Consider the following 27,554-nt stretch of genomic DNA (forward strand, 5'->3'; position numbering starts at 1 on the left):
TGTGACTTTTTCCTATTCTATCTATTTATCTGTCTGTACTATCTGTAATATTCTCCTAACTATATAGCTACATAGATACAGCTAGATACATATAGATATATAGCTAGATACAACATAAAGTAAATTATGCCTATATATATATATATATATATATATATATACTACCGGTCAAAAATTTTAGAACACTCCAAGTTTTCTAGTTTTTTATTGAAATTTTAGCAGTTCAAGTCCAATGAATAGCTTGAAATGGTACAAAGGTAAGTCGTGAACTGCCTGAGGTTAAAAAAAAGAGTAAAGTTACCCAAAACTGAAAAGTAATGTACATTTCAGAATTTTACAAAAAGGGCTTTTTCAGGGAAGAAGAAATGGGTTAACAACGTAAAGCTGTTCTGCAGCAATGGAGGTTGATCAAGCTCTGAAAGTTGGTGCTACCAATTCCCACAGGTGTTCACACTTGTCTGGATTACTTACAACCCCCTCTGTTTGTATAAAAGTATTGTTGGAACACACTGTGGTACCATACGCTCGTGAGCATTATTTGAACAGTATTGTACTGCAGAAAGTAGTGTGTTGCCATAAAAATGGAAAAAGGCAATTAACAATGGAAGAGAGACAGACCGTCATAACACTTAAGAATGTTGGTCTTTCCTACAGAGAAATTGCGAAGAAAGTCCAGGTGTCAGTGAGTACAGTATTCTTCACCATCAAAAGGCACTTAGAAACTGGGGGAAACTCTGACAGGAAGAGGTCTGGCAGACCCAAAGCCACAACAGAATCAGAAGACAAGTTTCTGAGAGTCAACAGCTTGCGTGATAGGCGGCTCACAGGACAACAGCTTCAAGCACAGCTTGATAGTGGTCGTAATAAGCAAGTCTCAGTTTCAACTGGAAAGAGAAGACTTGGAGCTGCAGGTTTGATAGGTCGAGTTGCAGCAAGAAAGCCATTGCTAAGACGTCAGAATAAGAAAAAGAGGCTTGCCTGGGAACTAGAAACATCGTCAATGGACTACTGAAGACTGGAAGAAGGTGTTATGGACTGATGAATCAAAATTTGAAATCTTCGGTTCATCACGCAGGATTTTTGTACGCTGTCGAGTAGGCGAAAGGATGGTTCCTCAGTGTGTGACATCAACTGTCAAACATGGAGGAGGAAGCGTGATGGTCTGGGGCTGTTTTGCTGGATCCAGGGTCGGTGATTTGTACAGAGTGAAAGGCACCCTGAACCAAAACGACTACCACAGCATTTTGCAGTGTCATGCGGTACCCTCTGGTATGAGCCTAGTTGGTCAGGGGTTCATCCTACTGCAAGATAATGACCCAAAACATAAGTCCAAGCTATGCCAGAACTACCTTAGCAAAAAAGAACAAGATGGTAAGCTTAAAAACATGGAGTGGCCAGCACAGTCACCAGACTTAAACCCCATGGAGCTGGTTTGGGATGAACTGGACAGAAAAGTGAAAGCAAAGCAACCTACAAGTGCCAGAACTTTCTGAAGAATATTTGATTTCCATTGTAGAAAGAATGCCACGAGTGTGTTCAGCTGTTATATCTGCCAAAGGGGGCTACTTTGAGGAGTCAACAATTTAAAATACATTTTGGTTTATAAATTGATTCCATGATTTCTTTTTTAACTTAAATTGTTCATTTGTTCTATTCTTTCATTTCAGAGTACAATAACAACTGCATGAATTTCAATAAAAACCTGGAAAAATTGGGGTGTTGTAAAGCTTTTGACCGGTAGTTTATATAGAGTAAAGTTTACTTCTGGTTTATTACAACTTGGGGCTTATTTTAATTCTTATGGCTATATGTCAATAGATATACATCATTATTACAGATAAAATAACATTGTTATTTCCATGATCTGGTAACATGGCGACATTGCTAAAAAAAAAAAAAAAAAAAAAAAAGGCAGCCGGGCAAAAACACGAACTGTCAGAGGAATAATCATTCCTGTTTTTAAAAATAGTTTAGCAATTTGGGAAATTAGCACATATTCTTGCCATCCAAAAACAGTTATCACTGATTCTTGAAACTTTGGCAAAAACATGTGCCACTAAGAAAAGTGCCAATTCTGTTTGAAATTAATAACATTTTCATGAATAAAAAGAATCAAGGTTATAGTCAGGGGGTCCTTTGCACATATGTAAGGTTCTTTTATAGTTTTATTTTTAATTGTTATTGATTTAATGATTATTTGCTGGCCCATTGTCTACAAAATCAGTTGTCCTTGGATAGGAGATAATCATTTCAACTTGATTAAAAAAACATAAAGTAATAATTTTATTGAATAATATCTTTACCACATGAAATAGTACATTGTAATATGTTTTAAAAACTACAAACAGTGAGAAAAAATATTAGATTAGATTATGACATAAATGTATACTTTTTAAGAAGAGGTCTGAAGTGGCTAGCAATAGAGGGGAAACAAGATGGCTAATGTGAACAACTCATACATATCATGTGAAAGAGTAGGTTTTTGTCACCACCGTCAGGTTTTCGTGGATATCCTCACGGCTGTGGTTCGGCCTCAAAGCTGCGGCCGAACCACAGCCGTGAGCCCCTATTTATTGAGATCAACAATTATATTCTAGCCTCCGTTAAGGACTACTTGGAGGTTTTTGCCACCACCGTCAGACTGTACGTCACAAAAAACCTGACGGTGGTGACAAAAACCTACTCTTTCACATGATATACATGCTCAGGATTGTTATTTTATGGACCCAATAGTTACATGAAGTTGGTAAGCAAGAAGCCATCTTGTGTGGTAAACATTTTGGAATTGTATGTTGTTATGAGGCCACTGTCACCAGATTAGTGTCACCACTGTCAGAGGGAGTTTTATTTGTTTTAAATGAATATGCTTACAATATGTTTCTTCAGTGCTGTTGAGTTCTTAAAGTAAAAGTCTCTTTTAATACAAATATATGTTTGTTAAATAAAAACATTACTATTTTCTATCTAGGCTTAAAGTAAACGTTGTCTGATGTTAGATCTTTTAAAGGAGTACACATGAAACAGTATAAAAAATTAACAAAAGTTAATATTCAACATTTTACAGCATATCTGTGTACTACGAATGCCAGATAATGATTTAAAAACTCTAAATACATATTAGACCAAATAAATAAAACATAATATGCTTTTTATTGTGTCTGACGGTGTTGACAAAAACAAAGTAATAACTGGAAAAACGTCTATTTTATAAAAGAAATACAAAATGAGGAGGGTTAGTGTATAATGCACCAGTACATTGCTGAACAGCCAACACTTGGTCTATAATGATATACCTTCAGATTTTGTAATTTAACTAACTTTTTATTTTCTAAATTAAAACCTGTTTTATCCAAATTCCCAAGAATCAGTGATATATTATATTGTACATATTTTTTAGTGTATCAGTTATAGCATATCTTTCATATTTTTATAGTAATTTTATATTCTGTATTTATGTTATTGACTGCTGCAGTACTTTTCTTTTATTTTGATTTTCTCTTAATATGTTTATCGACTGCACCAGACTCCAAGGCAAATCTTATTCTGATACTGATTCTGATTTGCTTTCTTGCCAAGAGATAGATTAGAAGATCAATACCACTCTTGTGTATATGGTAAATATAAAGCTACAGTCAACTGCCGGTAAGCTTAGCTTAGCATGAGACTGGAAATTAGGAAACCTGGCTCTGCTTTGTTTTTACCTCCAAATAAAGTGTAAGAAGTCTAAACTGTTGGATTGTTTCCAATCTCTCTGATTTCAAACTTTGTTGTTGTCGCCATGTTTCTAGATCACAGCAATAGCTGCTTTGGTGTGAACAATGTTATTGTAACTTAAAGAATTGATGGCCCAAGTTACAGAAATCAGTCCATGTTTTTTATAAACCCCTTAATGGCTGGATTTGAGTATTTAGCTCACAAGTACAAAGCTTGTATGCCAATTCTGTCTTTGTTTTAAGAACTGTGAGTCCAGAGCTGAAATCTTACGCCCTTGGAGTTCTGTTCCTGCTCCTGAGACTGATAGGTAAGACATTTTATAAAATTACTTCCAATCCTTACAGTAACTGTCATGCATTTATGTATTGTTACACATTCTGTACTAAATCACACACTGCTGTGTTTATGACATGTCCACTATCGCTCCGTAGTTTTGTAAATTTTTTCACCTTGGTTGAAACAGAACTCATCTGTCTGTCTTTGCGGACATAAAGAAAATTCAAACTGGTATGTTTTTTTAACTTCTGACCCGCTGTCTGTCCACAATCCCTTCCTGCTCCAGGCTTCATCCCTCCACCTCTGATCTTCGGCATGGGCATTGACTCCACCTGTCTGTTCTGGAGCTCTGTCTGCGGCGAGAAGGGAGCCTGCATGCTGTACGACAACGTGGCCTACAGGCATCTGTATGTCAGCATAGCCATCGTCCTCAAGTCCTCGGCCTTCGTCCTGTACACAACCACGTGGCAGTGTTTGAGAAAGAACTACAGGAAATACATCAAGAACAGCGAGGGTTACCTCACACCCACTGAACTCTTCGCCTCCAATGTGACTCTGGACAATTTGGGCAAGGAGATCACCCAGAACCCAGCCAACAGGACAAAGTTCATATACAACCTGGAGGACCAAGAGATGTGTGACAACATGGAGTCAGTTTTATAGTGGCTGTCTGCTGGCACTGCAGACTGGAGCTGAGGCTGTAAATGTGCAACTGATCTGATGTTCCTTTGGTGTCTTATCAGTGTAGAAGAATGTTCTCAGTAAGGGTCTTATCTTCTTCTCACATAAAACATCAGACATAATGAAAAAACTGAAGAGATGTTTCTCAAATGTTCTATATCCACATTGCACTTTTTTACTAAAATACAGTTGTTCTTTTGTTTTTTGACATTTCCTTAATTTGACAGCAGAATAGAGATTGACAGCTAACAGGGGCAAAGAAACGACATGGAATGACGCCCCCGAAATTATCTTCTTTAGTTCAACTTCATTAACAGTTCAGTTCAAATTGCCGTCATATTAGATTTAGATTAGTTAGGAGACCAGAGCTCTGTGAGAAGCAGAAATCTGACATGTTGGTTATTCATTAGCTTTATTAGACAGTTTATGTTTTTTTAGAAGGAAGTGCTTCTCAGGTCCAGATGCCAGATAGAAAGGATGACAGTTATCATAGTTGTTTGTAATAACTGATGCATATTTCAGCCCATGGTTGGAGTACTTCTCCAAACAAACAGAACATACAACTACAGACTTATTAACAGACTTGTGTGTTCCCTCAATCAATTCTTTAAAAGTTTTAATAGGAAAAAACAGATCTGCATTGACTACAGAGGCACATCACACAAGAAGCAAAGGCAAACCAACAAATCAGCAACAACAAGAAATAGGAGTACAGGAAGAGGCATAATCCTAGTAAACATATTACATCATCATATTACAACACCAGAGAGGTCTCGACTCGAGGCGGCCCTATTTCATGGCTAATCGTTAAAGCCTCTGAGCATCAGAGTCCAAATTTAAAATAAGAATAGACAAAATATGGACCCCAATTAATTTCAAACCCTTTACACAATGACTGCATTTCTCTTTCATCTTAATACAGTTAGAAGTGGAAAATTTATGGAAGATGTAGTTTTGAAAATAAATCATATTTGTGTGTTTATTGTTCAATATCTTCTCAAAAGTGAAGATTACAACAATACTGTTACTTTTTTTTGTCACCAGTCATTTTGCTTGAGTAGAGGTCACTGTGCCTCAGAGGGTGGATATTCCATTTTGGAAGCAAACTCTTCAGTTTGAGTTGCACATATTATTCAGATTAAAAAAAGAAAAATAAGGAACATAGTCTTTTTCAAAAGCTTTCAATGTAATTTGCCCATTCTTGTTCTAGAGGTCAGTTTAGGACATTTGTTGAAGTTAGAGGAGAGTTGAGCCAGTATGTTATAATTATCCCTTTACTGTGTCATAGTGTGGAGTTTTGCTATGAATGCTGGACGAGATTCGGAGACAAATTTTCTGTTTCAGAGTCACAGAATGTTTTTTTTCTTCTTTTTTTTTTACGTCACACCATTTTGTTGAAATTAAGTCTTTTCTCTTTGGCATTTTTACAATTTAGGTGCAAGTTTCAAAAGTAAATATAAAAAAGTCCTTATAGGGGTTTAGCTGATGATCTAAAAAGCAACGGACTATGAGAGAGGATAAAGGACTTTGGTGGCCCACCTATGAATAGTTGGACAATACCTACAGTACATGAGCTGATTCAGTAACTGAACCTGTGACATTTCAGTTACATGATATCTCTCTATCTACTGATTTGACCATTTCACCATTATAATTCTGCCAGGAACACTCATGTCAATGACAAATGGAGAGAGCAGTATAGTTTGACTTGGTGGTGTAATTCTACTCCTAGGGGATGCCCCCTGCAGCAGTAATGCATGGAATACACAGCAACATGATGAATAACAAGCAGGGAATATTGCAAATAAGACTCTCCAGGGTACATGTATGTAGTAGGGCCAAAGCTGGTGGAGGCTGTGGGGGAGGAGGCCTTCAACAATACAATCAGTAACAGCAGCAAAGCTCACATGAGCGTACAGAGTGTGAAGGCATTTAAGTAGAATGCCAAGTCAAGGCACTGAGACATGATGATTGTGGTAGGCTAGCTGTCAGCAGACACAGCATAGCATGACGCACAGTGTCCAGCCAGAATTAGTTCATTTAAAAGCATGCTGGTAATGCATGCAATGATAAAAAAATATATATTTAGTATGTCACTAAGCTGCACAGACTCTGTGGTTTGGTGGCCATGGTAATGGTTAAATGCACATTTAACTTCAATGGCCTCTAAATTATATCTAAGACCATGGAAAAGCTTTATAATGCATACTGCATTGTGATGTAGAAAGTTTTTAGCAAACCTCAGCTGACTCATAATCACTCACACTGCAGTGATTGTCTTAACACAGATTTTTTTTTTTTTCAAATGGTAATTTTGTTTTTAGGAATTCTATGGGATTCTGATTTCTGACATATCCAGTTTATATAGAGAATATATTGTTTTTCCTGGCTTACTTTGTAAGTATTTAATATGTTTTGCATCAAAAATATGGACCTTTGTCCAGCCACTCACCATTGCAATAGTCTAGATATCATCCCTTTGATGTTTGGAGGTGGGGGTTAAAGGAGTATTTTAACATTTTGTAAAAAAAAAAAAAAAAAAAAAAGTTTTTTTACGTTCTTGCCGAGAATTAGACAAGAAGATCGATACCACTCTCATATTTTTACGGTAAATATGAAGCTAGAGCTAGTACCGGCTTAGCTTAAACACTGGAAATAGGGGCAACGTGCTAGCCTGGCTTTTTTTTTTATCCATACAAAACTGTAAAAACAAGTTGTTGCCTTTGGTGGGTTGCCTGGCAACTTCACAGCGGTGACAAGACTCCAGGAAGTCACTGCACACCGCCAAGGAATAGTCGTGCACATAACCCCTCCGTCAAAGTGAAACATGTCACTTATACTTCTGGTTTTTGGATAGTTTAAACATATTAGATATAAGGTGTTAAGAGATGCTGCTAGGTAGATTTTATTTCCAGAGCTAGGCTAACGGTTCCCCTCATTTTCTATCTTTGTGCTAAGCTAAGCTAACCAGCTGCTGGTTGTACCCTGCAGACATGAGAGTGGAATCAATCTTCTTATCTGACTCTGCAAGAAAGCAAATAAGCATATTTCCTAAAATGTTGAACTGTTCTTTTAAGTTAAAGTTCCCTGATTCAGTCTCATTTTATGCTGCCGTTCATGGTTTATGAGTAAAATTGTTTTGCAAATGGTGGAAATTATCTTGGATCCACACTACTCATATGATGTATTTAGTTTGGCACTTCAATGAACAAAAAGTATAAGATTTAAACTATACATTGATGATGCTTCAGCATCATAAATAATAAAGAGAATATTATATCAAAGGGGGAAAAGAGACAGTTGTTAGAGAATGTTGGAGATCAACAATGAACCTACAAATAACAGAGAGCAAGAGCAGACTAATGTCTCAGTGTAATGGGAACTAAGAGAGGATAAATACAGATTTTTAGCACAGCAGTGAAAGTTCTTAAAGTAGAAGATTTTTTGGGCACTGATTAGGTAGTGTTTGAAACAGTTTCCAAGCTTAAAACTTGACTGTCCCTGATAGGAAGATTGGCTCCTAGCAGAACATCCAGGACAGCCGGACATTATGCTAAAATGTACAAACAATAAAAAAAAAAAAGAAAAAAAAAAGGGAAGCTTCTAACGGGGAGGAGGGTGTTAACTAACATTACCAGCTAGCAACCATATTCTCCTCAGTAACCCCCAACAGGTGGCACTGTCTTTGATATCTGTAACGTCCAGTGTGTTATAGTGCTGACTCCTCTGTACATATTAGTGCCATACAAGTGCCAAAGTGACACCATAGAAGTGTTCTGTAATGTTCTGCAGAGAACTTTGTCTCACCGCGCTGGAGCTCAGAGCAGATCCTCCAGCTGTATGTAGCCTTTCTGTGATATCCCACTTACTTTCACCATATCATACAAAAAGTGTCCCAAAAAACATATTGCCTATAAAATATTGTATATGGGTCTAGAAAACAGTAGGCCTATTATTTAGGATGTAATAACTGTTAATATGTAGGACTTTTCTACTAGTGAAGGTATTGTCTAATTTAGATTAATCTCTCTTTCCATCAGTGGCGAAGCTGATAACTGTGTGTTGCTTTGGTCCAAATAAAAACAATACTTTGCTTGAAATAAGTGGCACCAATGTTAAGCTATAGCCTGACATTGTACAGTAGATAAGGTTGATTGTAGAAAATCAGCCAAACTTCACTGATAGCTGTCCTGCACCTGTGCCTGGATATTAAGCTCTACTTTGAGACTTTCTCTGATGTTGTGCCATATCAACCCGTGCACTGTAACATTCGACACTCACAAAGAAGAAGACGACATATTCTAGGTCTGTCTGATGCACTGGCAAGTGTGACAGCGCTTGCTTGACCTTGTATTCACCTGCGGCGACAGGACTGTTTTGCCTTGTGATGAGAAAATAACTTTGGAGCATAAATGTTTTTTTACATCCTATTTTTCTCATTATTCTCTTTTGATGACCTTGCCTTGTGGTAACAGCAAGTTGACTTTTGTAGCGGATCTTTAGTGACAGAAGTATGGACATATGAAGAGTTTACTGCCAAAATAAGACATTTCTGGGCAAAGAAAAATGTCCTGAGGTTTATCATTCAAGACATTTTGACATCAGTGGACAGTTTTCCTGTAAATAGGCCCATAATGTGTTTTTGTTGCTATTAATTATTTCTTACGATAGTCACTTTTTGTAAACAATGGATGTTATTTTGGGAGCAAACTCTTCGTATGCAGATAGATAATCCTTTGGTTTGAGCCTTTAGGCAGCATGTTGCCTTTGATTATAGTGAAACCATGTGCTAACCATGTGGTTTCAGAGTGATGTGTTTGCTTATGTTGTGGGTGGTATTCAGTGGGTGGATTTCATGACTCTTTGCAGGGAGCCTTGGAAAAGAAAAGGACATTGTAATAAGAAAATATCACCTATATTTTCAAAGCATCACTAAAGATTTTTAGATATGCTCTATTGCTTCTTTGGATTTTTTTTCTTTTTTTCCCCCTTTAGAATATATGAATTTATATTTAAAAGCTTTATGTTCTGTATATTTCTTGGAAAAGATTACATGATTGTATGTTTATTGTAAATACATTAAATATACTATTTTTGTTTTTAATATGACACTTTCTGCCTAACAACTGTCTGTTATTGTTATGATGATGATGATGATGATGATGATGATTTTGTGGTTACATAGATCTCACTGTCACTGTGAGATGGTTTCCCACCATTTAAATATCAGTTTACATAATTCAATATGCTAGAATCACATTTAATTAATTAATTTAATTTACACTGTTTATTGATCCCCAGTGGGGAAATTACAATTTACACTCTGTTTTTGAAATCACTACACACAGGCCTGAAATACACACACACACACACATGCTCAGGACCTATTCATGCACAAATGGAGAGATGTCAGAGTGAGTGGGCTGCCAGTGCTGGACCAGCGCCCTGAGCAGTTGGGGGGGTACGGTGCCTTGCTCAAGAGCACCTGGCAGTGCCCATTTACTGTTCATCCATCAAACACTTGCACTGTTAAACCAGACAGAAATATTCTTAACAAGATGTTTACACACCAAAATAGTTAGTTTTGCAGAACAAGAGTCTTCAGCCATGCTGGTGGCTCTTTGAGGCTGTATTTGTTTTGAGCTAGTCTCACTTGGCCAGACCTTCCTCCACAGTGCTCCAGAGGAGGGTCTGACTAGTCCACACAGCATTCCGGGATTGTTGGAAAAGCATGCTCTGGTATATTGGAATTTCTTTAAACCAATCACAATCGTCATGGGCGGTGCTAAGCTCCGGATGGAGCCACAGAGCCGCTGCTAAATAGTCTCAGGAAGGAACTTGTTTTGGTGGAACATGTGTACGTTCAAAAGTAGTTTCAGTCGTGCAACAGAAAACTCAGATTGGACAGATAGTCTAGCTAGCTGTCTGGATTTACCCTGCAGAGATCTGAGGAGCAGTTAACCATAGTCCTCACAAATCCACCAGAGTTTGAAATGCCAACACAAAGGAAGCCCAAGGCAACGGATACCCGGCCTAAATGATTGAAATCCGGATTTACTGGCAGCAACGGAGCAATCCCGGAAGTGGAACGTCAAGGATATAGACTATGGGTCAGCAGAAATTGCAAGACCTTTCTCCACAGCACTGTGTAGACAGCTCAACACGTGAGCCTAAGCAGTCAAAGTAGCGAGTGTAAGTTCATTTACTATAAATTCTTCACAATAAAAGTCCCCTGTTATTTAAAAGCTTTTATTATGAAGTAGTATGTCAAAAAAGTCATAGTATAGCATGTCCAGAAAAAGGATAAAAAAGTCATAGTATAATCTGTTGAATAAAATGATTAAAAAAAGTCATAGTATAGTATATCGAAAATAGCCAGCCTGGACTAGGGATTGAACCAAGAGGCAGAATGTGCATATGTATTTGCAGGAGTGGAAACCACTGACAAATCATGGCAGTAAATAGATTATGTTGAAAACAGTCCTAGTGTATTATGTCGGAAAAAAGTGATAAAAAAGTCATAGTATATTATGTCGAAGAAAGTCATAGAATAGTATGCCGAAACAAGTGGTAAAAAGGCATAGTATAGTATGTCAAAAATAGTCATAGTATAGTATATTGAAAAAAAGTCATAGTATAGTATGTCGAATAAAATGATAAAAAGTCATAGTATAGTATGTCAAATAAATGATAAAAAGTCATAGTATGGTATGTCGAAAAAAGTAATAGTATAATTTGTCCAAAAGAGCCCTCCTGGACTAAGGATTGAACCAAGGGCCAGAGTGTGCATACCTATTTGTAGAAATGGAAACCACTGATCCATCATGGCAGTAAATTAAGTATGCTGAAAAAAGTGATGAAAAAGTCATGTGTCGAAAAAATTAATAGCATAATATGTGGAAAAAAGTCAGAAAAGTCATTGTAGTATGTCAACAAAAGTCTGTAAGAACATGCAAACTCCTCACAGAAATGCCATCTATTTGTAGGAGTGGAAACCACTGAGCCATCACAGCAGTAACTAATATATAGTAATATAGTATATCATAGTATAGCATGTCAAAAAAGTGATAAAAAAATCATAGTATAGTATGTTGAAAAAATTGATAAAAAAAAAGTCATAGTATAGTATGTTGAAAAACAATGATAAAAGAAGTCATAGAAAACAGTGATGATCAAAACTCATTTATGTTGAATAAAATTATAAAAAAGTAAAATTATAGTATGTCGAAAAAAGTAGTATAATATGAAAAAAGTCAATATAGTATGTCAATGAAAGTCTGAAGAACATGCAAACTCCTCACAAACCTGTCTGGAGTGGGGATTGAAACAAGAGACAGAATGAGAAACCTATTTGCAGGAGTGGAAACCACTGAGCTAACATAGATGTAAATTAAATTAGTTGAAAACAGTCATAGCATAGTATGTCAAAAAAGTGATAAAAAAGTCATAGTATAGTGTGTCGAAAAAAGTCAGTGTAGTATGTCAACGAAAGACTAAACATGCAAACCCCTCACGGATCTACCAAGCCCCAACTGGGGATCAAACCATAGGTCAGAGTGAGATAGCTCTTTGCAGGAGTGGAAACCACTGAGCCATCATAGCTGTAACTAACATAGGTTGAAAACAGTAATAGCATGTTGTTGAAAAAAGTAATTAAAAAGAAATCATAGTTTAGCATGTCAACAAAAGTGATTAAAAACTCATAATCTGTCGAAAAAAGTGATGAAAAGTCATAGTATAGAATGTCGAAAAAAGTCAGTGTAGTATGTCAACAGAAGTCTGGAAGAACATGCAAACTCATCACAGAACTACCAAGCCTGGACTGGGGATTGAACCAAAAGTCATAGTACAGTATTTCAAAAAAAGTGATAAAAAGTCTTTTTATAAAATAATTAAATAAAGTCATATTATTGTATGTCAAAAAAAATGATAAAAAAAGTCATAGTATAGAATGTCAAAAAAGTCATAAATGTCATAGTATAGCATGTCTAAAATAGTCATAATATAGTATGTCAAAAAAGTAGTAGTATAATATGAAAAAAGTCAGTATAGTATGTCAACCAAAAGTCTGGAAGAACACAAACTCCTCACAGAACTACCAAGCCTGGATTGGGGGATTGAACCATAGGTCAGAGCGAGATATTTATTTGCAGGAGTGGAAACCAGTGAGCCATTGAAGCTGTAAATCATGTAGGTTGAAAACAGACATAGCATAGTATGTCGAAAAAGTGACAAAAAAGTCATAGTCTAGCGTGTTGAAAAAAGTGGTAGTATGTCAACAAAATTCTGGAAGAACATGCAAACTCCTCACAAAAATACCAAGCCCAAACTGGTCAGAGTTTGAGCCATCCAGCAGTAATTAAACATGTTTAACACTCATAGCACAGAATGTCGAAAAAACTGAAGTCATAGTACAGTATTTCAAAAAAAGTGATAAAAAGTCTTGTATAGTACCTTGAATAAAATAATAAAAAAGTCATATTATTGTATGTTGAAAAAAGTGATAAAAAAAGTCATAGTATAGTATGTTGAATAAAATTGTAAAAAAAAGTCATAGTATAATATGAATAAAGTCAGTATAGTATGTCAACGAAAGTCTGGAAGAACATGCAAACTCCTCACAAAACTACCCTGTCTGGACTGGGGATTGAACCAAGAGACAGAATAATAAACCTAAATGTAGGAGTGGAAACCACTGAGCCATCACAGTAGTAAACAAAAATGGGTTGAAAACAGTCATAGCATAGTATGTCGAAAAAAGTCATAGTATAGCATGTCGAAAAAAATCATACTAAACTTGTAGTATGTCAACAAAAGTCTGGAAGAACATGCAAACTCGTCACAAAAACACCAAAACCAGACTGCAGATTGAAGCATTGGTCAGGGTAAGCTATCTTTTTGAAGGAGTGGAAACCACCAAGCCATCGTAGCAACAACTAATGTTGGTAGAAAACAGTTATAGTATAGTATGTCAAAAAAAGTAATTAAAAAGTCGTAGTATAGAATGTCAAAAAAGTCATAGTATTGCATGTCAAAAAAAGTGATTAAATAGTCATAGTATAGTATGTCGAAAAAAGTGATAAAAATGTCATAGTATAGCATGTAAAAAAAAAGTTATCAAATAGTCATAGTATAGTATGTTGAAAACAGTCAGTATAGTATGTCAACGAAAGTCTGGAAGAACATGCTAACTTTTCACTAAAGTACTGAGCCTGGACTGGGGATTGAACAAACAGACAGAATGAAACACCTATTGGCAAGAGTGTAAACCACTGAGCTATCATAACAGCAACTGAAACTGGTTGAAAACAGTCATAGTATAGTATGTCGAAACAAGAGGTAAAAAAAGTCATAGTATAGCATGTTGCAAAAAAGTCAAATTACAGTATGCCAAAAAAAGTGATAAAAAAAGTCATTGCATAGTATGTCGAATAAAATGATTTTAAAAAAAGTCATAGTATAGTATGTTGAAAAATTTATAAAAAGTCATGGTATAATATGTCGAAAAAAGTTATAAAAGTCATAGTATAGTATGTCGTAAAAAGTAATAGTTTAATATGTCGGAAAAGTCATTGTAGTATGTCAACAATAGTCTGGAAGAACATGCAAACTCCTCACAAAATCACCTAACCTGGACTGGGGATCGATCCAGAGGACAGAGAGAAAAATCTATTTACAGGAGTGGAAACCACAGAGCCATCAAAGGCAGTAGCTAAGACAGGTTTAAAACACTCATAGCACAGAATGTCGAAACATAGTATAGTATGTCGAAAAAAGTGATAAATAAGTCACAGTATAGTATGTCCAAAAACAGTCATAGTATAGTATGTTGAGTAAAATTATAAAAAAGCATATGTCGAAAAAAGTAGTAGTATAATATGAAAAAAGTCAGTATAGTACGTCAACAAAAGTCTGGAAGAACATGCAAACTCCTCAGAAGAGTTAACCTGTCTGGACTGGGGATTGAAACAAGAGACAGAATGAGAAACCTATTCGCAGGAGTGGAAACCACTGAATCATCATAGCAACAAATAAAATGGGTTGAAAACAGTCATATCATGTTATGTTGAAAAAAGTGATTTAAAAAAAAGTCGTAGTATAGCATGTCAACAAAAGTGATTAAAAAGTCATAGTATATGTCAAAAAAGTGATAAAAATCAGTAAAAAGTCAGTATAGTATGTCAACTAAAGTCTAAAAGAACATGCAAACTCTTCACAGAAATACCAAGCCTGGACTGGGGATTGAACCAGGAGACAGAGTCTGCATTGCCTATTTGCTGGTGCAAGTTTGAGCAGTTGTAACCGTAGACCAACCGTACTGAAAGTCATACAGTAGCCTATGTCAAAAGAAAGTTCCAGTATAGTGTGTCAAAAAAGTGATAAAAAGTCGTAGTATAGTATGTCAAAATAATGTCATAGTATAGTATGTCTGTATGTAGTATGTTTTTTTTTCCATGCCCAGACAATATGATGCGGTTTGATGCATGACCTGCAGAGCCGTGCTTGTGATAAAGGGCTGTATTCACTTGGTGAACGCTTGGGCAGATAAGGTGAAAGGTCACATTTTATTCTCTCCTCTAAATACAAAGAAGATAAATCCTGACATCCGTTTAATTGAAATGTGCATGAGCTTTGCCATGATCTAATTTCATGTCATCCAAGCCCTGTGGTTATCCCCGGGCATCCCTGCCGCGCTACGGCAGCCGTTGGAGATAATAACCAGGGTTATGGATTGACCGGTGGATCACCTTGTACCGCGGCTTTGAGGAAGCGATGAACGTGTTTGGGGCCAGGTCGCAGCGTTGCTTTTATGCGAGAGCCGGGGCTGTGAGCTCTCCTGTTTCTCGAGTGCAGACGGGGCCTTGCCAGGGCCACGGTGCAGTGAAATGGAAAGCATGCCATTCCCTGTTCCGCTTGATGCCGAGTGACTGTGAGAGGTTGTGTCATGTTCCTTGGCTATTGACTCAATGACTTGGGACTTCATGACGAAAGCCTGAACTTGTGCGTGCTCTCTGCGTGCTGGCAGATAAATGTGTCTTCCACTTGTCTTCACATTGACCCGAGGACTCTGCTGAACTGACGTGTCCGCATCCCCAAAGTCTCACCTCCTGGACCCCGAAGTAACCTTTCCACGACCTCGCCTGTCTTTCACGCTCTGTTAGCTGTGCGTCTGGTTCAGCAAACAATTCACTGAACTTATGGATTGCCTGTCTGTGTCAGTCAACCTATTCAACTTCCGCTACATGGATGACATGGTGGAGAATTCCGCCTTATGTGCCACATATTATTCACTGTCATAGTGGGTTCTAAAGTCAAGGTACAGAGTAAGCACAGGCCATTAGCTGGTACTGAAATGACAGCTCAAAGAGCCAGACCTTCATGGCTGCCCCTGCTCTCAGGTTCATCCACAAGACAAAATCACCATATGCCCTTCATTTGTTGGAAGACTTATATCTGTAACTTGCCCTGCTGCAAATAATTGATGATGTATTCCTCTTTACATTGTATATAAAAGGATTATTCTGCATATTTGACTAATGCCTTGTCATGTGACATGGCTCCGACAGCTGACCTGATTTATTGCAAGGTTCCCTGCATTGTTAAAAAAAAACTATCTCTGACTCAGTGACAACGGCCCAATTATCCCTTTCATGCAGAAAAGGTCTAGATACAAAAGAGGCTGTGAATTGCAAATCCAGCTGCTGACTGTCCTTGCTCTGCTCTAATCTAATAATGTGATCCATCATTTCAGCAGCGATGGCTCTACACCCCAGGCATGGAAAACAATCCCACAGAGGATTAGTATGAAGATGTTTGCATATCCATATATGAAGTCCTGAGAGGCTGTGTAGAAAAATAAAATCACAAAAATATGTTTATAGTAATGTCTCACATCATCCCTTTGCATTTCCTGATTTTGAGGACTTAAAAAATGACTTTCTTGATTACATATTTCCAGACTAAACGGTTATTGGTTGTCAGTAACCTTCCAAACATGAACATGACATCCATAAATGGCATAGATGCCTTCAGGAAAGTAAGAATCCCTGTTTCAGGCAGGAAAGAAAAACTGTAAAACTCAGTGTTTCCTGCTCAGTAGTAGTGGCGCTGTTGGTTGAGGGATGGCCCTGTTGCAGAATCATCCATTACGCTGATGAGCCCACAGCCCCAGAGCTACGACAGCGCAGCCACAGGATGAGCGAGACAGGCGACTGCCAGTATTTGTTCCCGCTAAAGCATTCATCACACTAATTACCCATGGTGCCAAGCAGCTCCTGGAGCCCCGGTGAAGCTTTGGCTGCTCGTTTGGAGCCGAGGTGAGGCAGGGAAACCTCAGATGAGTCTAAACACAAGGCTGTCCTCTTTTTCTGTCTCTCCTGCACATAATTAACTCAGCACTGCAGCAACTTGACAAATTGGAATGATGAATCTGGCCTCTATGAATAGATACAAATACATGAACGATGTTCTCAGTCTGAGGAAAAGTGCCGCTGTGAAGGACAAAAGAAGAGTCTTTGCTTTGAATGACTTGGGTCCTGTAGTAGAAAAGTGAGGGGGGGGGGGTCTTTGTTGTGTTTTTGCCTGTGAAAATAGGGAAGCACAGTGCTAAGAGGGTGGTGCAGAGAAAAGTGGTTGCAAAATCTCACCATTCCATCCTTTAAATGCCAAATGAAAACCATTATATTCCAATTTACCATGCACAATTTAAAGGACAATGCAACCTGCCTCCCACCCTCTTGGGAAAGTCTAACTGTTTTTTTTTTTTAAATGCAGACAGATGCAAAGGGACAGTCTCTCTGAATTGCAGCCATTTATGCCACCTAACCTTGAAAAGCACCAAGAAAAACTCTTGATTTGTTTTTAGTTTCGGTGTCATTCTGAGAAGCCTCCAACTGTCCGTGTCCCTCCTGGCCTTCACACAGCCGTCTGAACCAATGTAACATCCAGTAAGTCACGACGTCACAGCATCTCCTCCCTGCAGTGGCCACAGACCAACACATCAAGGACGAGGAAACTTCCAGGAAGCACCAAATACTGTCCTCTTCATAGTCATACTTTGAGAGTTTCACTGCTGCTCACCAACCAGACCTGACCTTGCGAAATGAAAGTAGTAATTTTTGAAACACTCCATTAACCCTTAGATGCACCAGTCACTGGAACCTCCACTCTTCATCTCTCTCTTCTAAAAATAATTATTTTAATTTGGCACCAGCATAATTTAAAGTTTGTCATTTCTATCTTCAAATTATCTATCCTGCTTGAGTCTGTCTCTCTAAGTGGTGCTACTTAGATACTAAGATACAGTAGCTAAGCAAAGCTAAGCTACTAAACTACTTAGTTATGGCAACAGTTCATCCACATCTACAGTAATATAAGCTGGCAAGCTAATGCTAGCTACTAATTTGAATTTAACAGCAGATACTTGTTCACATAATTGTAAAGCAGCTATCAACTTAGTGGTATCAATTTTCTCTGAGGTAATAAAGACAATAATTGATGCATCAAAAGCGAAATGACCTTGCTGTGTAAACTGCGAATGGTGATGCTCAAAGTAACAATAAAAAGACCAGCTAATTTGTATTCTACCTTTACCCTAAGGAATAAAAAGGTGCATTCTCCTCATTTAAAGCTGGTAAAAGTCAGTAAAAGAGCACAAATTAGTATACACTACAGAACAAGTTGCATTTTTACTCTTCCTTGTATTTATAAATACAATCATCATTCACAGTTTATAGTAGCAATTGTTGTTTTTGTGCATGCAACACTCTAGAACAACGTGCAAATTATTGTACTAATGCTGCTTCATTAGAGAAAGAAGGCAGTAATAGTCTGTCATTTAAAAACAATGCTGCTTTATTTCACTGTTCAGAGTGTGCCTCAGTTCAAAGTTGAGTTGTATGTATTTTGATCATTTACTCAGCTATGTGGGTTACTCTTGTGCCAGATAACGAGTTCTGGTCTGAGTAAGGTCAAAGGTTAAGTAGGGCTTTGTACAAGTCCTAATGAGGATCTCTGCACTTCGCCAGCATGACTCTGTTCACAACTGGGACGGCTGTTGACGTTGCATTATCATTGGCCACTGACCTGTAGCACAATGTGCCTCTCAAGCATGTGATTTACCTCATCGTGGACAAGCAGTGGCCCTGGAGGGGTCAGAGGTCAGCAGGCTGTGGGCTAATGAAAGATGAAAGATGGTCAAGTGATCACAGGTGAGGCAGTGGCCGAGGTGCACTAATCTAACTGAGTTATTGTTGTGTTGTGCCTTGGATTTGACCCCGCTGGTTTCAGCTTTGTTTCAATGGCTGCCAAGGCTAGCAGTAACGAGATGACCTAACGGCTCTGTTTACTGTACAGCATCCACTGTAAGATTTTTTAACATGAGAAGATAATAGTCTCTTAACACTTAAACACATATTTTTTTCAAATGATATTTTGTTTAAAGGGGATGTTCTCGACATTCAGAACATACAGATATAGCAGCAAACAACTGTTTGCTATGTAAAGATATGTGGAGTAATGGCGTCCTGAGCAGAAAATGAAGTCACTCTCCCTCTGTGTGTGTTGTAATCCGAACTTCTCTGTTCTTTGTTTTGATAGCCGGTCCATCCGCACGTGCATATTATTGCATGTTGCCGTGAAGAAATGTAGGTATTTCACGTATTGAAGAAAAAGTATGAAAGAGCCATGTGGAGGTAATCCCAGCACGCTGATTTTAGTACAGCCCCTTTTTTTATTTTAACAGCGACTAGCAAACCGCCCCATGAACGACTTTTTAAGTTCTGTTTAGCTAAATATTTAAGAGAATATTATAGATCCAAGAGGAAACTGACAGAAGGACAGGACTTAGTGAAAAAGTGCAATTATAAATCTGTCTGCTACTTCAGCACCACAGACAGCGCCATGGATCAGTCCACAGCACAGTTAGGCTACTGATATTTCAGAGCCATGGTCGGGGCCATAGATTCTAACTTGAACAAATCTCAGTCAGCTAAAGGACCAATGAGTCAGGCAGACTAGACTAACGTATTCAACTAAACAACCCCTCTTAACATGGGGATGTATTTTGGTCATCATCCTGTCACTCTCCCACTTCCATGCACTACACCTATGTTATGTTTGGTTTGGTTTTGTTCTGCTTAATTGTTTTACATTATACAACCCAGTATATTCACCCATCCACTAACAAACACTACAATTAATAACCATTCCACATTTGAGTTTCTCATACAATCATGTGTTTCCTTTACTTTGCTGTGGCCTACAGGCCGGGTCGTGACATCTTGGATCTTGATCTTGGATCTGCATGCTCACTGAGGCTTTGCCAAAACACCAGCAGGAGACATTGCCGAAGGATATGAGAGAGGCTACAGTGTACTTTTAGATCACAACTGTTTATCTCACTAACATAATGAGCTTACACTACACCTATTGACTCTAAATACCAAGAAGACTACTACATTTTCCTAGAAGCCCGTAATATGTGCATGCGTGCATGCGTGCGTCCTCTTTAGGTTTTCTCTAGTGGATGAGCACAGAGGCTGTCATTGACCCATCTCTCCCACCTTATTAAGCAGACCTATCGTACTGGTACTGTATGTCCTAATGTTAAACACTTGGGGGATTTAACAGATTAGCCATTAGTTGGTAAAGAGCTTAGCAGGGCGCTGTAATTCAACGATATAGGTTTACATAGCCACCTTGAAGCCTAAAGAAATGTTGCAAGCCAGCCGCTGCCCCCGACTGTGCTTTAAACAGTCACATCGTGGTGGTTTTGCACACACAGCAGGTCTCTCTTGGCCATACTCTCCCTCAGTTTGTCTCTAATTAGCTAGCTTTCAGCTCTCCGTATGTGATAAGTCTTAAAGGGCACCAGATCACAAAATGCAGGGGGGATTTATTATCCTTAAATTCCCAAATCTGTGATTAATATTAACTGGACTTGTCACTGGATAGCACGGGGAGCGGAAAGTTTAGTGAATTAAACGTGGAGGAATGCATCATCCCCATCCAGTGTGGTAAACACTTTAGCCTTGACCTTCCACTGTTGATTGGTCTTGGACTCAGCCGTGTGTTTTGTAAGCAGGCAGAGCAGAGCTTGTTTTGTGCGTGAGCAGTCACTGGATGACTGGAAAGCTGGCCGTGTGGAAGAACGTGACAGCACACTCAGCCCTGGGACTCATGTAGCATGAGCCATGCAGACATTTTCACATGTAGATGACTTGCTTCCAAGAGCATCAAGATAATTTAATCTCGGAATATAAAGAAATGGTCAGGAGTCAGTCTTAGTGACAATGGTGCAGAAACATCAGGAGCTAAAAGTACCACCGTATGTGGAGACACAGATGGCACAGGGACAACACTGCAACACTATACATTATGACCTTAGTGCGAAAAAGTGTTGAATTTCTAGGTGCAATCATACTTTGTGACATGTTGCACCTGTAAGTTAGTGTGTTTTATTGTCTTTATTATCTTTAAAACAATATAAGATATTAGTTACTGATTAGGATGAGCTCATTAGTGGGACACATACACGAATATTTGGAGTACTTCAGGGGGTATGGGAGGTACGGGTTTTTCTAATTTAAAAAATAGGGTTATGAATAATTCCTAAAATAATCATACACCATAATTAAGAATGAATTTAGTGGTTTTAAACATTTGAAATGTAGCATTGAAGTGTGTTTCAGTTAAAATATTTTTAGTAAATTAGACATTGATGGTGCAGTGCTCTTTATAAAATTAGGCTTGTTTTTTCTTCCTAAAAGGGGGTACATTACTGAAAAAAGTTTAAGAACCACTGGTCTATGTGACAGTATTGAAATGGAAGTGCATTTAGTTTATGTAATCAATCTGTATCTATATATTGTTGATGGTAGCCTAATATTAAGATTTCATATTGATTGTATGACACGTGGTTATATGCCAAACATTATTATTTTTGGTCTTCGTGTTTGACAAGTGTATATTTGGGGATTATCAAAATCTGTACATTCTCTAGTAAGGGCAGGGATGGAAAACAATAACACAATATCTTATTGTAAAAGTTTTCTCTTTTTTGGTTAAATTGTAAATAAGTAGGGTAAACATAAATCTTTTTCATCTACACATCGTTAAATAAGATATTTTACATACAAAATCAGAGAGTGGACGATGTATAAAATGACAGTCAGGGTTGATATACTGCAGCAGAGCTGGGTGGGGGGAGGGGATATGTCTGATGACACTTTTAATGAAATGCATGTTGAGGACAGTTCATTAGGAATTTAGAAGATGTATCTCCTCAAGCCATGTGTGATGGCCACAGCCATGTCCACACAGCCATCATAAAAGTAGTGACCTCTTGCACTCACATTTATTTTCTTTGGCTTATGTTTTCTTAAAGATTGGCTCATATCATTTCCCCGACACATTATACATTCATGCTTTTGTTTCATTCAAACATGTATTAATTGCAAATCATTTACAGGACACATGGTTTTGTTTCACATAAATACTTTTTGTAGTTGACAATACAAGGTATCTTTTTGTAGCGCACACATTTAGTTACTGTTGTTTTGTCGGTTTCTTTCTTATAACCATTATTTCTTTTGAGCTCACCTATTGAAGGTCCACAGTCAGAGATGGTCCCAGGCAGTCTGCCAGGCGAAAGGTTGGCACCTGGAGAACAGCTGTTTTACAGGGGAGGTGGCCTAATTGGGCACTACCACTGCTCGCTGTGTCATGGGGGAGCTTTATTCTTTCTTTAGATTATTTGTTGCTTGATTAACATTATATTAAGTAATTCTGTTTTGGTTAATGTTAAGGAAAGTTTATAGTCCATGTCCCTTTACTGCTTGGTCCCTCACACCATGTAAGTGCATCCTATAGAATAAGGTAGTTTCCTGTGCAATTTACTGATGACACTAGGTGGCATCAAATTACTGCAGTAAGGATCTGCTGCTTCTGTGTATGTTGCACTCCTCATGTGACTAAATAATAGTGTGAGCTAAAGTATGGCCCTGCGTTTCATTTCAAAGTAGTCTATATGACAAAGACAATGGTCTGACAGAATCATAAATATTGGACACACACACACAGAGAGAGGGAGAGAGAGGGAGAGAGAGAGAGAGAGATAGAGAGAAAAAAAAAAAAAAAAAAAAAAAAAAAAAAAAAAAAAAAAAAAAAAAAAAAAAAAAAAAAAAAAAAAGAGCAAACCAGAAAAGACCAGGGGGGTAAGGGAAGCTAAGGACACACACGCACACTACACTCAACATTGTGTATCAACAGAACTCCAACTGGAGCCCGCTGCTGACCCCAGATCAGCTCCTCCTCGCGGTAACCCCGCCCCAAACACAGACGTCACAGACCGTGACGTGTGGACGCACCACTCTCCTCCTCCGTCCCAGAGCAAAGCATCATCAAAATCATCATCCATCACCTCCTCTCTCGGTGTGTTTGTGTGTGTGTCTCTCTCTCTGTTCCCTCCGTTGTCTTTTTAATGTAGCCTAACTTCTGACTGATCGGGAGAGCAGGGAGCGTCTGGAAAGCCTGGTCCATCCCTGATGAAGGATCTGATCGCACGGTGTTCTGTTTAAAGCTGGACACACATGCAGGACAGAAAGGATCAGATTGTATATTTTTGAGGATAACGTTGCATTCCTCCGTGGATTTGGGCTCAGTGTTGTCTGTATTTATTGTTCCCCTTCTGTGGATGTTATGCATTATGTCGGTCTGAATGAATCTTTCTTTTTTGGATTTCCACCGCGCCGAAGCTATTTCTGGGGGACCATTCTTCACGTGAAGTCGCGCGATATATTTAGCATAAATTGCCGTTATCTTATGAGTTCTAGTCATATTTTCAGGCGTAGGCTAACTTGTATTCGATTTTGTCAAACAATGCCGCAGTTTTCTTGAATGTGTTAGCAATACATGCAGACAAATAGGCTAGTGTGTTAATTATCGCGGACAAATAGGAAAGTTGGGCGCTCAAAGTTTTGGAGACTATCGATATGGCTATGGTGGCGTGGAGAAACCCCGAGGGCGTCGGGGACACTCAGGGGACCCTCTCCTCATCGGTGTCCCAGGTCGCACCTCTGTCTCTGCCTGGGGACCTGACGGGACACATGAACCCGGCGTCTTCTCTGGAAATACCGCCGGCAGCAGCAGCAGCAGCACCCCCGGGCGCACCGCCGCCCAATCCATCCAGCAGCACCACCACGAGCACCACCATCAATAACAACAACACCTCCTCTTCCTCGTCCTCTTCCTCGTCCATGGACAAACAGCAGAGCCAGCAGATCGAGTGCATCGTGTGCGGGGATAAATCCAGCGGGAAGCACTACGGACAGTTCACATGTGAAGGATGTAAGAGCTTCTTTAAACGCAGCGTCAGGAGAAACCTGTCCTACACCTGCAGGGCCAACAGGAACTGTCCCGTTGACCAGCACCACCGCAACCAGTGCCAGTACTGTCGCCTCAAGAAATGCCTCAAAGTCGGCATGAGGAGGGAAGGTACGGGCAGGCGTCCTCCTGTTGTTGCTCTCGGTATTATCACATCGTATTATCCAGCACTACACGGCCCAGGACACTGTTTGGTTTCACATCATGCTCTCTACTGTAGGCCTATTTCTAGACATTATTTTTCTTTGACCACGTCTGTCCTATAAACTGCTATAAATCTTGTGCATTCGACATTTGTATAGCTAGTGTCTACTTATTCCTGGACAAAGCCATGTGTGTTGCCTTTGTCTAGGCTACTCCGTAATATTGTCGAGATATGTTTTCTGCCCATTCATATTCTAATCATATTAGACTATTATTCTCAGATACTGCTCTCTATGCTACATATGCCCAATAACTGTCTAGCCTATGGTGTTACATGGATTAGTGTTAGCTAGCATCTTGTAGCATGTTTAGGCTATATGTTGCCAAGCGCTCGCTCTATATCCTTCCTACATGGCCGTTGTGGGACTCAAATAGCCCGAAGCTGCTTTAAATGTCACATGTTTAAATTTGACAGAATTTTCGCTACATTTTAATGTTTTTTTTTCGTTTAATTTGTAGCCTTCAAGTGCATGGTGTTTTTGGTAGATTATGTAATCCTGTGTGTGTGTGTGTGTGTGTGTGTGTGTGTGTGTGTGTGTGTGTGTGTGTGTGTGTGTGTGTGTGTGTGTGTGTGTGTGTGTGTGTGTGTGAGATGATGCTCGTACAGACCCATTTAGCCTACTAAGCCTACTATTAGGCTACTGCTTCCAAATTAAATGAGTAGCATATAAGAGAGTGAACATTTTTACTGTAAATTTGAATGAAATTTAGCCTTTCTACTTAACCCTCACCACCAAAAATTACAGAAGAAAATACAGGCCACGTAGAATAGGCTACTATCAAAGTTGGTATGGCGAAGTTGCTCACCAGAAAGTAGCTCAAGGCGCAAAGGAGACAGTTTGGGCCTTGAAATTAAATAATTTGAAATGAAATGAGACCCTTACAGAACCACAGAAAACGTTGAAAATATCGCGCCACATTATCTGCAGATTATGGCGAAGAAATTCGGTGCCGAAAACCGAACTAAATGTGACATAGGCTACTTTCCAGGAGAGCTGTCTAAAACACTTATTCATGTCCATTTGTGAAGAGCTTGTCCACCATAGGCTTCAATAGGCCGCATAAATGCATTCCAATGGCTAAGAGACTATAGGTGTGTGTGTGTGTGTGTGTGTGTGTGTGTGTGTGTGTGTGTGTGTGTGTGTGTGTGTGTGTGTGTGTGTATACGCTGTTCTGTTGTTATAATTGACATTTCGCTTTAAAAGACTGGTTGTGCATTCATCTGTTTTTCTGTGTGCTATCTTGATTTAACATGACTGTCTATAATGTGTTTCTCTCCAGCTGTCCAGAGAGGCAGACTTCCGACCCAGTCTTATCACGGCCAGTTTGCTCTGACAAACGGAGACCCTCTCCAGTGTCATTCCTATCTATCGGGATACATCTCTCTCCTGCTGCGGGCCGAGCCCTACCCGACCTCCAGGTTCGGCTCTCAGTGCCTGCAGAGCAACAATATCATGGGCATCGAGAACATCTGCGAGCTAGCGGCCCGGATGCTCTTCAGCGCCGTGGAATGGGCTCGCAACATCCCTTTCTTCCCGGACCTGCAGGTAACGGACCAGGTGGCCCTGCTCCGCCTCACCTGGAGCGAACTGTTCGTCCTGAACGCCGCCCAGTGCTCCATGCCCGTCCACGTCGCCCCGCTGCTGGCCGCAGCCGGCCTCCATGCCTCCCCGATGTCCGCGGACCGGGTGGTGGCCTTCATGGACCACATCCGGGTCTTCCAGGAGCAGGTGGAGAAGCTCAAGGTGCTGCACGTAGATTCAGCAGAGTACAGCTGCATCAAGGCCATCGTGCTGTTCACCACAGGTAAACTCACTTTCTCTGCCTCGTACATGGAGCCCTGGATGGCTCAAATGGGTTTTTAGCAAAAGTCACCATCTTAGTACGCGGAAGTGTGGCCAGTGGTAGCTAAATAAAATGATATCCAGTCAAAAAAAGCACAATTTTAAACAAATAATAAAAAATTAAAAAAAATTAAAAAACATCACTGTACTGCATCGTGCATGCAATGAATAACGCTGGTTGAACAATGACCAGTTTTATTTAATTATTTTATTGCATTTTTGTTGTGTAAAAGTAATAGGCCTATATAATATAAATTTGGTGATGACGGTCTGAACATTGTGGGAAATAAAAGCTGGTTATAAACCCATTTCTGTGAAAGTATAGATACTTTCACAGAAATGGGTCGTTTTCTAGGAAAATAATGGATGCCCTGTTTCGGAGCATTAGGATTAGTACTTTGGTAAAATGCGCGGGCGTTAAGGTCCTGTTCCAGTTCAAGCTAGAGTATGCTAAGGGTTCGCTTATGGTCTATCTCATTTTACTGCAAAAAAAAAAAAAAGTATTAGATGCACTTTTAGGCTATTTATTTATTTTCGAATTTCAATTTGATCAGAACTCTGACCTCCAGAATCATTATAAAGCAAAAAAAAAAGCCTAAAGAGAAAGATAGAAAAAAATATTAAAATAAATATATTTAGAAAAGTCTTCTCTTTATAAAACTTATATAATTCCTTTCCTACTGACTATGTACGGTGACCTTATATGACCTGAAAGAAAATAGTATAGTTTCAGTATTATGAAATGTATAATTATTATTTTTTAGATTTGAAAGGCTGTAAACTGCATCACATGCCGGCAGCCCCTAAAATATCAAACATGTTGCATTAATCATAAGTAGTCAAACGAATGAAAACAAGGCTGAGCGTTTAACATTTAGGAGCTTGTAATATTCGATTCCATTGTTGCTTCACAAAAAATGATCAGCCAAGTAAAGTAGCATCATCTGTGTTATCTTATTAACCCTTTTGTTATTATTTAATTATTTTAAATCCCAAATATGAAGCTGTTAAATTAACCAGAGTTTAAATGTAGGCTTTAAATTTTGCATTATTTATAAAATAATAAATACAAATAATTAAATAGGAAGAAAAAAATTCAACATTTAAAATACTTAAATTGCTTTAAACATGAATTACAAAATTATGATCCAAATAAATGTCTTTATTGTTGTTATATCTATTAATTATTACAGCTTGAATTTGGCTTACAACTAATTCTCACATAAAAAACGTTTGTGTTGCACTGCTTTGCAAAATGCATACTAGCTATTGCAGAGCCTTTTAATAACGGTCAGAATGATGTTTGATGGCTGGGTCATGAATAGTATCATAAGGACGAGAAAAAGAAAAAAAGATCTCCTGTGTAGGTCTATTTTAGTCCACATGAGCATACTGTATCTGAACACGTGTCTTTAAACTGGGACACAGAAACCGTTCTTTAACCCCTGCTGC

The 27,554-nt window shown here is 38.7% G+C and overlaps 2 protein-coding genes across 3 annotated transcripts in view; both read left to right on the forward strand.

Moving 5' to 3' along the window:
• Positions 1 to 9,780, forward strand: part of LOC120556244 (solute carrier organic anion transporter family member 3A1-like) — a 52,279-nt gene extending 42,499 nt beyond the window's left edge. Inside the window, exons 9-10 of the mRNA XM_039795697.1 lie at positions 3,957 to 4,021; positions 4,277 to 9,780. Coding sequence (XP_039651631.1) covers positions 3,957 to 4,021; positions 4,277 to 4,653 — 442 coding nt within the window. The 3' untranslated portion in view covers positions 4,654 to 9,780. The remainder of the gene's footprint in view (positions 1 to 3,956; positions 4,022 to 4,276) is intronic.
• A 13,283-nt stretch (positions 9,781 to 23,063) lies between these two features.
• Positions 23,064 to 27,554, forward strand: part of LOC120556440 (COUP transcription factor 2-like) — a 7,066-nt gene continuing 2,575 nt past the window's right edge. The window contains exons 1-2 of one of the 2 annotated variants that reach the window (XM_039796055.1): positions 23,064 to 24,198; positions 25,540 to 26,064. In XM_039796055.1, coding sequence (XP_039651989.1) covers positions 23,664 to 24,198; positions 25,540 to 26,064 — 1,060 coding nt within the window. In that variant the 5' untranslated portion in view covers positions 23,064 to 23,663. The remainder of the gene's footprint in view (positions 24,199 to 25,539; positions 26,065 to 27,554) is intronic. The other variant, XM_039796056.1, reaches the window with a different exon arrangement.

This window comes from Perca fluviatilis, chromosome 3, assembly GCF_010015445.1.
Source record: "Perca fluviatilis chromosome 3, GENO_Pfluv_1.0, whole genome shotgun sequence".
Classification (NCBI taxonomy): Eukaryota; Metazoa; Chordata; class Actinopteri; order Perciformes; family Percidae; genus Perca; species Perca fluviatilis.